We start from the raw sequence: 12,697 nt of genomic DNA on the forward strand, positions 1-12,697 counted from the left end.
AGTAAGTTTTGTTGACTCCTAGAAGACTGGTCTGTCAGCTTTGTTTTATAAGAGTAGAGGTATGACATAAAGCTATGTTAATAACTGTTAATAACTATGTTAATAACTGTTACCAAAGTAACCTATATCTTTGGATTCCATTTCCAATGGAATGCCTTCTCAGAGTAAAACCGACTTTTTAGATTTTTAATCACATGGCTTTTACTCTGAATGCTGTGTAGATATAATTGGAATTGTGGGTTGCTCTGCTTTAGCCGGAGCTCACAGACAGGCAGGTTACTGTGAGGGGAGTGGAGAACAGGAATGGAAGAGTGAGAAGTTGGAAGGAGCCTATGAACCTTGGGGCTTGCTATTCGGTTGACTTGTAGGCATCAGGCATCCAGATCTAAAGATGAAAACAAAGGAAGATCCTTCTAAAGCATGGTGACTTCTAAACTTCATATAATTTCAGGTTTCCAGTTCATTGTTAACCTTCTACTCAGATCATTTCATTTAATCCTGGCAACAACTGCATAAGGTCAATGGCTGAGAATTTATTGTATTAATGTAGTAGCAACCCATAATCTAAAAACGCCTGGCACTTGTTTTCACAGGTGTTGGGGCGATGCTTCTTGACCGTGGTGCAGGTCCATTTCCAGTTTCTGACCCAGGCGTTACAGAAGGTCCAGTCAGTGGCTCACTCTTGTTTTGCTGAGGTGGTTGTGCCTGAAAAGAAGAGCAGCAGCAGCTTATCTGGCATGGGCCACACACCTGAACTGGAGGAAGCTGTGCGATCCTGGAGAGGGGCTGCTGAGGTAACTGACTTTGGGGAGATTGCTGCCCTGTGCAAACAGGCGAGGCCTTTGCCTGTGGGTTTTTCAAAGAGCCTTCTTATTTAGAATTTTAAACTGTACCCAATAACTTGTTCGTTCATTTATCAGAGATTGTCTCTGTAAATGCCCACTTTGTGTCAGACATGCACCAGGCACGGGGTGACGGCCTCTACTCATCCTTGTTGGAGAAAGGGCTTACAAACCCGGGTAAGGGACTGTGATGGAGGTGCGTGGGAACCCAGAGGAAGGGGCCTGCCTGCAACTGGGATCAGTGCAGCAGAGCTTCTAGAGGGACCAGGGAGAAAAGGCAGGTGCCTCCTTCTGTAAGACAGACTGGAGCTGGCTGCAGAGGGTGAGTAGTCAGCCAGGCAGCTGGGTGGGTATATAGTTGGTGAGAACACATTTCTTGTCAGCAATTTAATATTCCTTTGTTTCCAAGGCAGGGGAAAAGAAGCCTTTTCAAGTTGGGACTTTAACTAGCACTTAGTTTTGAATTACAGAGTAAAAGATAATTTATGGAGTAGTATAAGGAGTAGTATATTGGTTATATAATATTTATTATATAAATATTATTATATAACATTTAGTTTGAATCATTCCATAATTAAATTGGGGAAATTTTCATTTTATGTTTTAGAGGTCTTCTTTAATCAGTTTTTTTTAAAGAACAGTTGTTTTGTTTGTTAAATATGTTTTCATTAATTTCAGAGAGAGAGAGAGAGATAGAAACATTATTGATGAGGGAGAATCATGGGTCAGCTGCCTCCTGCAAGCCCCCTACCTGGGATCAGGCCCATAATCTAGGCATGTGCCCTGACCAGGAATCAGACTGGTGAACTCTTAGTTCATGGGTCAACACAACCACTGAGCCACATCGGCCGAGCTTAATCAAATTTTTAAATGTGATTTTTTACACCTTGATATCTTATATCCTGTCATTTTCTTAATTCAGTTTTATACTATTCTGCTGCATTGTTGTGATTTCTTTTGAATTTCCTTTCAGTTTTTTCCTGTTTGTTTTGGTCTCACTTTCCTATTAAGGGCTTTTCTTAGCTTTCTTTTATATATATATATATATTTTTTTTTTTTTCTTTTTTCTTTATTGATTAAGGTATTACATATGTGTCCTTATCATCCCATTGCCCGCCCCCCCCCCTTATGCCCCTCACCCCCCTGGTGTCTGTGTCTATTCATTACGCCCATATGCATGCATACAAGTCCTTTGGTTGATCTCTACCTCTTACCCCCACCCTCCCCTACCTTCCCTCTGAGGTTTGACAGTCTGATAGATGCTTTTCTGTTTCTGGATCTGTTTTTATTCATCAGTTTATGTTGTTCATACTATCTTCTTAGCTTTCTTGCTGTTTATCAGAGCAGCCTTTAAAGTGCTAATTGGGGGTCAAATGTGAGAGTGGGACCTGTTGACTTGATTGCAGGTGGCTGAGCAGTAGGATCCAGACCTTTGTCTTGCCATCTTACAATCCTGTGTGTCCTGCAGCTGCTGGCTTCAGCCTCCTGATCACATTTATGTCCTTAGTACCTGGCTCACCGTGCTCTCCTCTCCACCTGTTGGCATCATTCCTTCTGGGAATCCAGCCCACGTGAGGCCTCCTGGGGGTCCCTTGACCTGCTCGCCTTGACCTTGTCCTTCACTCACTCCAGTCTGCCCATAGGTTTCTGCCTTTCCTTACTTTGCTTCCAGCCAGCGACAGTGCCCCACACTGGTGAGAAAATAGAATCTGCTCGGCAGCAGCCCCTCTTCTTCACATCACCAAGTTACATCCCTCCCTCAATGCAGACCCTCCTCTCTTCCTTCCCTTCATTATCGTGGAGGAGGTGCCCTCTGCTCCTGTCCAAGGCCTACTCTCCTCGCCTTCAAGGCTTCTGTGTGGGACCCTGTGTTTCTCCCCTTCAGCGTGCTCCCACCAGGGCACAGACATGCTTACTATCCCAAAAGTCCACCCTGCCCTACCCTGTTTCTCTACTCTTTCCCTAGCCAATTTCTTAGAACTGTTCAACTCACCATTGATTCAGTCTTTTTTTTTTTTTTTAATTTATTGATTTTTTACAGAGAGGAAGGGAGAGAGATAGAGAGTTAGAAACATCAATGAGAGGGAAACACCAATCAGCTGCCTCTTGCACACCCCATACTGGGGATGTGCCTGCAACTAAGGTACATGCCCTTGACCGGAATCGAATCTGCAGGACCTTTCAGTCCGCAAGCTGACAATCTATCCACTGAGCCAAACCAGTTTCGGCTGATTCAGTCTTAAAAATGTTATTATGACACATTTCAAGCACATAGGAAATGTCACACAAACTCATCTATCTTCCTTTTAGCTTTGTAAAATGAATCTTTTGCTACATTTGCTCTATACCTTCTATTTTTCATAGAAAAATATTATTGCAAAGTCAAATGAATCCCCTTTATACCTTTCCACTATCTTATTTACATTCCTTCCTCTGTAAAGATAACCTCTTGAGTGTGGAATCTGTGACTCCTGTGTATATTTTCATATTTTTGCTCTATATGCATATATTCATAAATAGTATAAGGTTTGATTTTATACAATGTGAAACTGTATGAATAGCATCATTCAGCTCACTGAAATCTGGCCTCCACTCCTACACAAGAACATGACTTCTCTTGTCAAAGTCACTGCTGTCTCTGTGTTGCCAAGTCCAGGAAACCCTTTGCCTCCATTCAGCAGCTCATAGCAACATGAGCGCTCGGAAATCCTTTCTTCTTGTGGCATTTTCGGAACCAGGCGCTCTTAGTCACCCTTGAACATCTCAGACCATCCTCTCCATCTACTTTGCTAGCTGCTTCTCTTCAACAAAACCTATGAATATGAGTTTCTTAAGGCTCAATTCTAGGGAATCTCCATCTTATCTTGGGTCTTTAAAAACTGTGTTCTCGGGCCCCTCAGATGTGTGTGACCAGTCCACTTCTCTTGTGGGCTCCAGGCCCCGTATTCAGCTTCTGCTTACCTCAGGTATCTAGGTGTCTCAGGCTTAATTTATCCCCACAAACCTATTGCCTCTCAAAAAAAAAATATTTCCCAAGCCAACAAGTGGTGCCATTCCACTCAGGGCCATTCATGCAATAAGCCTGAGATTTATCCTCCAGTTTTTCTATCATGTTTACATCTATCCATAAGAAAGGCTAATAGGTCGCACCTGCAAAATATCCCAGATATGTCCCTTTCTTTCCATGTCCCTTTCTTTCTTTCCACTTTTAGTGGCTAGACTCCTTTCTCCCTTCCTGTCTGGCCATTCTTCATCTCTTTCCATTTAAAATTGGGTGACGGCCGAAACCGGTTTGGCTCAGTGGTAGAGCGTCGGTCTGCGGTCTGAAAGGTCCCGGGTTCGATTCCGGTCAAGGGCATGTACCTTGGTTGCGGGCACATCCCAGTAGGGGGTGTGCAAGAGGCAGCTGGTCGATGTTTCTCTCTCATCGACATTTCTAGCTCTCTATCTCTCTCCCTTCCTCTCTGTAAAAAATCAATAAAATATATTTTTAATAACTAACTAACTAAATAAATAAATAAATAAATAAAATTGGGTGACGTTGCATCCCATTTCCTTAGGGTAAAGTGTGGGCCCTTCACTATGACCTGCCTAGTTCTGCATAGTCTGGCCTTGCTATCAGGGCCACTGTCCCCTTCGTGCACTTGGTTCTCGTTTTTTGCTGCTATGGCAGCCTGTTCTACTTCCATCCCACACTTCCATTGACTACCTCCTTCTCCTTAAACTTTCAGCCTAAATGTCAGTGTCCATGTACTTTTATCCACTTTTAATTATTTTAGATAAATATTTTTTTATTATTTATTTATTGGTTTTTTTAGAGAGAGAGAAAACAGTTTGTTGTTCCTCCTATTTATGCATTGGTTGATTCTTATGTAGTTCAGACTTGGGATCAAACCCGCAACCTTCACGTATCAGGACGATGCTCTGAACAAATGAGCTACCCGGCCAAGGCCTCCATTTTTAATTTTTAAATGTTTTATATGTTTATTTATTTAAAATGTTTTTACTGATTTTTAGAGAGGAAGAATGAGGAAGAGAGAGAAAGAAACATTGATGTGAGAATGAACCATCTATTGGCTGCCTTCTGCATACACCTGCCTGGGAATTGAACCAGCAATCCTTCAGTGCCCAGAACAATGCCCACCCAACTGAGCTATACCAGCCAGGGATAAATATTTTATTTGTGTTCCTTGTTGGCCCATGAGGCTACCAGCTCCAAGATAATAGGGAACAGTTTTGTATTTCACTGTCTATCCAATGACATCTAACAAGACCTTGTGTATGAAATATTTGATTGAACGATTCTTTTAAAAAGTCAAATTGTGTTACTGTGAGACTCTTAAGGTTCAGGGAATGGTTGGAGTGGTATACCTGAATACTCTGTTCTGCTTTGGAACGTTATAGCATTAGTAGATGCCCATTGCATGGGTTTGTGTACCTGTGGGGTCCCTCAACCAAGGTACGGATTGCAAGAGGACACAGCCTAGGCTGTGTCCTCTTGCAATCCGGGACCCCCTATCGGAGAGCTGGTTTCAGCCCGATTCCAGCTGGACAGTGCCTCAGCAGCAACCTAACCCACAGCTGATTCCGCCAGAAATCGGGCTCCCTCCTCTACTGGTTGGAGCATCTGCCCCCTGGTGGTCATTGTGGGTCATAGCTAACAGGTGGACAGTCGATAGCTGCTTAGGCTTTTATATCCTACTAGAGGCCTGGTGTACGAAATTCGTGCACAGGAGGGGGGTGTCCCTCAGCCCAGCCTGCACCCTCTCCAATCTGGGACCCACTGGGATTGGGCCTAAATGGGCAGTGGGACATCCCTCTCACAATCCAGGACTGCTGGCTCCCAACTGCTTGCCTGCCTGCCTTCCTGATTGTCCCTAACTGCTTCTGCGTGCCAATGTGATCACCCCCTAACTACTCCCATGCCAGCCTGATTGATGTCTAACTGCTCCCCTGCCAGCCTGTTTGCCCCCAACTTCCCTCTTCTGCCAGCCTGGTTACCCCTAACTGTCCTTCCCTGCAGGGTTGATTGCCCTCAACTGCCCTCCCTTACAGGCCAGATCCCTCTCAACTGCTCTCCCTTGCAGGCCTGGTGCCTCCCAACTGCCTTCCCTTGCTGGCCATCTTGTGGTGGCCGTCATGGGGGCAGGAACAGGATCTTTGACCACATGGGGGCAGCCATTTTGTGTGTTGGAATGATGGTCAATCTGCATATTACTCTTTTATTAGATAGGATAAAGGCCTGGTGCATGGGTGGAGGCCAGCTGATTTTCCCTGTAGTGTGTCCCGGATCAGGGTGGGGGTTCCCTTGGAGTGTGTGGCGGCCTGAGCGAGAGGCCTGTGGTGGTTTGCAGGTCGGCCACACCCCCCAGCGACCCAAGCAGAGGCCCTGGTATCTGGAATTTATTTATCTTCTACAATTGAAACTTTGTAGCCTGGATCAGAACCAAGCCTCCTGCTTGCTCCGTGGTGTCAGCCATTTCTGTGGGAATTTATGTATCTTCTATAACTGAAACTTTGTAGCCTGAAGTGAAGGCCAACCAAGACGGCAGAAGCTTGGCTTCCTCCATTGCTGGGGGCAACTCAAGCCTCCTGTTCTCTCCAGCTCCAAGTCTGCCGCCATTTTTGTTGGGATTTATTTATTTTCTATAATTGAAACTTTGCAGCCTTGAGCAGAGGCCAGGGTGTGTGGAAAGCTTGGCTTTCTCCATTGCCAGGGAAACCCAAGCCTCCTGCTTGCTCCATGGCCACAGACATCTTGGTCGGGTTAATTTGCATACTCGCTCCTGATTGGCTTGTTGGTATAGCGGAGTGGTGGTTAATTTGCATATCGTTCTTTTATTAGTTAGGATAATAAAAGCCTAACATGCAAATTGTTCCACTGGGATTTGACCACTTGCTATGGTATGTGTTAAACACCAGGGGGCAGCATGAAATATGGCAGATGCTGGCCCCAATGGACCCCAATGAAAGCAGCACCACAGTGGGAAGTTGGAGCAGGTGAGCGGGCAGTGCCAGGCCAAGACATACAGGTCTTGTTAGGTGTACGAAATTTGTTCACGGGTGTGCTCCCTAGGCCTGGCCAAGGCAGGTGCAAGTGGGGGCCCGATCACCCCAAAGATCGCCCCACAGATGGCAACCAGTGGCCAGCAGGCCCCGGGCTGGTACTTGGAACTGGGGGTGGGTTGCAGCAACCAACCTCCCGCCGTGCCCTGGCGGGGGGCTATGACCTCTGGCCAGCTGCCTGGGGGAAGGGGTGACGGGATGAAGGTGCTGTTATATAGAATGCAGGTTGTCCACCAAGCTCATTCTCATTCCCCCTGCTCCCCCTCACCCCCCCACTAGGATACCAGAGCTCATGCACTCAGGTGCCGGGCACCTGCAAGGAGCCTGCCCCGTACCCACACAGCCTCTTCTGGGTGAGCAAGGCCACAGCCACCGGGACCGCAGGGGCCGGTCTGACTCCCCGTGGGTTTGCACCGGAGCGTGTCTGTGAGGCTGGCCGGGAAAGACCACACTGCCTGCCTGGCTTCTGTGCAGTGCTGCTGGGTGGCCCAGAGGCCCACGCTGCGCCGCGGCCCGCAGCATCAGGTTGCACTCACCACGTCTCCATGTGGGGACTCAGGCACTGTGGCTCAGGCGGAGGGAGGTGTGCATGGGCCTGGGGGCCCAGGTGTTGCCCAGGGCCCAGAGGTCAGCTGGGATCTGCCCTTCCATGTCAGATGCTCGCACTTCGATTGCCGGCCAGGCCTAGGGACCAAATTTTGTGCATCGGGCCTCTAGTATATAGAGAGTTGCTCACTACTTTTCCTTAGTCCTACATCTTTGGTAAACATTACAACTCTTACACTAGCCTAGAGAACAAAACTGTTTAAAAATGTTATTTGTTGCACTATTATTGCAACAAAAATAGACATTGGAGAATTGACAGAGAGTTCATCCTGAAGCTCTCCTCCCACCTAACAAATCAGATACTTATTTTTCTTACTCTGTAGTCATGAACCATAACTTACATTTTATCACAAGGAAGATTAGTTTTTTCTTATTTTCTTTCTTGCTTATGTACTCTTCATAAACATGTTTGATGCCTGAATAATTAGTATTTAATATTTCAAAAGTTCTGTTTTTCCTTTAATGTTCTGATATTTTTTTTATTGTTCTGTATTGGTATAACTTTTACTTTGATATATAGGAACACCCAACTATATACATTGTTTTGTTTTGTTTTTATTCTGGAAACACCAGATGCCAATATTCTAGGTTACTTGTTTTTCTAGAGCAGAAAATTTTTATTTATTTATTTATTTATTTATTTATTTATTTATTTATATTTTATTGATTTTTAACAGAGAGAAAGGAAGAGAGCTAGAGAGCTAGAAATGTCGATGAGAGAGAAACATCGACCAGCTGCCCCCTGCACACCCCCTACCGGGGATGTGCCTGCAACCAGTATACATGCCCTTGACCGGAATCGAACCTGGGACCTTTCAGTCCACAGATCAGTGCTCTTACCACTGAGCCAAACCGGTTTTGGCTAGAGCAGAAAATTTTTAAATGCAAATATTTTTATATATAAAAAATAACAGGTCAGGAAGTTTTTTCCCCCAGGGTTTCTTTTCTTTTTTAAAATATATTTTTATTGATTTCAGGAGAGAGAGAAACATGATGAGAATCATTGATCGACTGCCTCCTGCATGCCCCCTTTTTGGGGATCGAGCTCGTAACCCAAGCATATGCCCGGACCCGTAATCGAACCTTGGGACCCTTCAGTCCACAGGCCGATGCTCTATCCACTGAACCAAACTCGCCCAGCTTTCCAGGGTTTCTTAAAGATGGTGTTGTGTCAGGCTTATGTTTTCTTCAGGATGCTTGCTGGAATCTTCCAAAATTTCTGGCTGCCCTCTTCTTAATGCAACCAATCCAGAATATCTGGCTTATATCTTAATGCTTAGATGATTTCTTGCTTTATCTCCTTTGTTTTTGTATTTTATCTTTTTAATTTTGCCAGTGTCTGCAGCATTCTCTTTTACTTACTAGTAATTATTCATGTTGCAGGCAACATCTAGACTCAGAGAAAGAGGCTGTGATGGCCGCCTGGCAGGAATTGAAGTTCAACAGCTCTTCTGTTCTCAAAGTGCAGCGATTCCTGAGCACCAGCTAAAAGAACTGAACATAAAAATTGACAGTGCTTTGCAAGTAAGTTTTTCAGAGCTGGCACAGCGATACCTCTGGGATAGGGACAAGGGAGGGAGTTTCAGTTGTGATATTGAACCAATTAGAAAGAGTAATATGATAGTAGCTGACCTTATGTGTTTTAAAAACTATAGAAATTTTAAGTTTCTATTTTCATTGGACTTTGTTATTTTATAATCTGTGTAATCTTGATTTTTTTTTAAATAATTTCTTTGCAGGCATATAAAATAGCTCTGGAACGCTTAGGCCACTGTGAATATGCAATGAAAGCTGGTTTCCACTTGAATCCAAAAGCAATTGAAGCCAGTTTGCAGGTATATTTTTCTTTCTGGTAGTTCTTGGAAGCTGTGGCATGGCAGTCTCGCCATACCAAGTGTCTTGATAGATGAGCTGTGGGTCACCCTTTCTCTCCCACCCAAACCTCTTCCAGGGCTGCTGCAGCGAGGCAGAAGCACAGCAAACAGGGCGGAGGCAGACGCCCCCGCAGCCCATGCAGTGTGAGCTTCCTACTGTCCCTGTGCAGATTGGATCACACTTCCTGAAGGGAGTCTCCTTCAACGAGTCAGCCGCTGACAATCTGAAACTTAAGACGGTAGCTTTCCATGGGGTTCCAACAACATGGGTGTGAACTTGAAAATAGAGTTGTTAAGGAAACTTAAAGGCTTGTAAAGAATATAGATTAAAAAACAAAACTGAAGTTGGGTCAGGAGGCATTAACCTTTCTCTATAAAGTGGTATTTAAAAATGAACTATGGTGAATTTATTTTTAATCCTCCCTCAAGGGAGGATTTTTAGAGAGAGGGGCAGGAAGAGAAAAAGAGAAACATCAAAGTGAGAGACAAACAGCAATCGAAACATCAATTGCTTGCCTCCCACATGTGCTGCATCAGGGCCTGGGATCAAACCTGCAACCTAGGTATGTGCCCTGACCAGGAATCTAACCTTTTGGTGTATGGGACAGTGCTCCAACCAACTGAGCCACACTGGCCAGGGCTATGGTGACTTTTTATTTTTTTTTATTTTTAATATATATGTTTTTATTGATTTTAGAGAGAGAAGATGAGAGAGGGATAGAGAGTTATAAACATCGATGAGAGAGAAACATTGATCCGCTGCCTCCTGCACACCCCCTACTGGGGATGTGCCCACAACCAAGGTACATGCCCTTGACTGGAATTCAACCTGGGACTCTTCAGTCCGAAGGCCGAGGTTCTATCCACTGAGCCAAACAGGTTAGGGCTATGGTAACTTTTTTAATGAGATGTTTGTCAAGTTAGTTTTATTTGTAATTTTGTTCAAATGTCTAACATAAAGGTTTTTTGGTGGTTGTTTTTTTTAAATATATTTTATTGACTTTTTAAAGAGAGGAAGGGAGAGTGATAGAGAGCTAGAAACATCGATGAAAGAGAATCACCGATCAGCTGCCTCCTGCACACCCCCCACTGGGGATCTGCCCACAACCAAGGTACATGCCCTTGACCGGAATCGAACCTGCGACCCCTCAGTCCGCAAGCCGATACTCTATCCACTGAGCTAAACTGGTTTCGGCTAACATAAAGGTTTTTGAAAGCACATTATAAAATACTCTTTATGGTTAATATTCCAGTGGACTTTCATGAAAAATAAGAGGAGAAATCTTGTCATAATATGGCCACAATTATTTCCATTTGTGGAGCAACATGAGTCAAGCATTACTATGCCAACCATTTCACTTGTGTCGTCTTTTTTAATGATCACTCATGAGCATACCCTTCACCCCACTGGAGAAAGAGGAACTAAGGCCCAAGGTCACATAGCTGGAAAGTAGTGGATTGGAATTTGAACTTACGCAATCTGTTTCCAGAGCCTGCATACCTGACCACTTGGTAATCCAAAGCAAAGTTGAGGTTTTTATTGGTATTTACTTCTACCAGATGATTTTGTCTCCTTATTTAGAGGAATTCAGAATTCAAAATTCCTCAACCAGATTGCTAGATAATGCTGCATTTTGTACTAGTATAGAAATACCAACATGTTATCAATGAATGTGATGTATATAATCATTCACTCTATAGGATTGAGAAAATATCTGAGAGTGTCTGATGATAATTACTTAACAAATTAAATTCCATTATTTGGGGTACTTAAACAAAATACTTTTCTTTTGAGGACTATTGTGTACCTGTAAATGCATTTCAGTCTACAATTTTATCTTAAGATATGAACACTCTTGTGTAGCTTTATCTTAAGATATGACCACTCTTGTTATATATTTATAGCATACAATGTTACAGCTGATCAAGGAGGCAGGCTGCTATAATGGAATCACACCAAGGGATGATTTTCCTGTAACTGAAGTACTGAACCAGGTGTGCCCATCCACCTGGCGGAGCGCCTGCAAGACTGCTGTACAGCTGCTGTTTGGCCAAGCTGGACTGGTGAGTGAATATGTGTGATGGATGGGGGAGAGAGAGAAAAGAGACAGACGATGTTTTAAGCATGTGAGGATGGGGTGCGGGCATGTGTGAAAATGCTGAGTAACTTTAACGGTTCCTGGGTGCTGCAGAGTTTAGACCAGATAGAAAGGTAAGGAAAGAGTAGCATTAAAAAGTCTTTTTTTTTTTTGTAGATTTTTAATATGTATTGGTAGGGAACCTAGTTGTAAAATGATGTTGCAGGCTTTCCTCATTTTAAGGAAACCATTTCACTGGAAATGATTTGATAGGGTCCTTTGACTTGACCTGACTACTCTGGAGCTTCAATGGATGTCTTTCTGTTGCTCAAACAGGCCAAGCTTCTACCTGTCTGAGGCCTTTGCATTTGATGCTCCTCTTACCTGAGAATACTCTCTGATTATCATGTAGCTCACTTCTTCTCAGTCTTCTTAATGTCAGCTCAGATATCACCTCTCAGAGACCTCAGTGGTATAAGTAACTCTCCATCCAGTTACTTTGTATCCCTGCTCTCTCCTCCTTAGCAATCGAGTAAGTGTCAACTCAGAAATAAGCTTAGTCTTTATCACCATTGGAGAGAATAACTTTTGCTAAAGTTGGATGGGATCAATATCTGAAGTCACCATTTAGCTTTTTATTTGACACTGCTGACCCACATAACCTTGTGTGTGTTTGTACTTTCTTGAATTAAATACTTTTTGAAAATATATAGCATTTCAGTTGGGCTAAAAGAAGCTAATTAGAACTAAGAAAATGAAAGAACTGTGTTTTAGTCTAATCCCTACTTTATGAAAGTAGCTGCTGGGCAGGTGCTGTCCCTTTGTTTCATGTGGGCGAAGGCTTCGGTGGCTGAGCTCAGGATGGTGCTGCCTTGTAGAGGCCAGATGAAGGCCCGTCCACATTGGGGAGGTATACATGCTCCTCAGTATAGGAATCCTATAAGAAGCATAGACTGGAGACCCCCTGCTGAAGTATAGAATAGCCCACTCTCTTTGGGAGATTGAACTGAAGCTAGGAGAACCATGGCAATCAGTTTTCCATAAAGGAATGTGTAGAAAAAGACAAGTATGTTGGAGGCTAAAAAAAAAAGTCCCATTATTATTCAAAGATCAGAAACTTTGTTCTAGATCCATACCCCTTGATCTCAGGGCACCTTTGTACAGGCTGACAAAGAACCTTTAGATTATGGTTCTGGGGCTTGGAGGAGAGAGGAAACACCTGCCTGGCCCA

General features: G+C 43.9%; 1 protein-coding gene across 4 annotated transcripts in view; it reads left to right on the forward strand.

Annotated features, from left to right (window-relative positions):
• Positions 1-12,697, forward strand: part of GARRE1 (granule associated Rac and RHOG effector 1) — a 99,840-nt gene that overhangs the window by 62,843 nt on the left and 24,300 nt on the right. For all 4 annotated transcript variants that reach the window (XM_084905131.1, XM_084905129.1, XM_084905132.1 and 1 more), the window contains 5 exons: positions 594-794; positions 8,898-9,038; positions 9,254-9,349; positions 9,466-9,627; positions 11,294-11,452. In XM_084905131.1, coding sequence (XP_084761257.1) covers positions 594-794; positions 8,898-9,038; positions 9,254-9,349; positions 9,466-9,627; positions 11,294-11,452 — 759 coding nt within the window. The remainder of the gene's footprint in view (positions 1-593; positions 795-8,897; positions 9,039-9,253; positions 9,350-9,465; positions 9,628-11,293; positions 11,453-12,697) is intronic.

This window comes from Pipistrellus hanaki (genome assembly GCF_964339955.1).
Source record: "Pipistrellus hanaki genome assembly, chromosome: 15".
Classification (NCBI taxonomy): domain Eukaryota; kingdom Metazoa; phylum Chordata; class Mammalia; order Chiroptera; family Vespertilionidae; genus Pipistrellus; species Pipistrellus hanaki.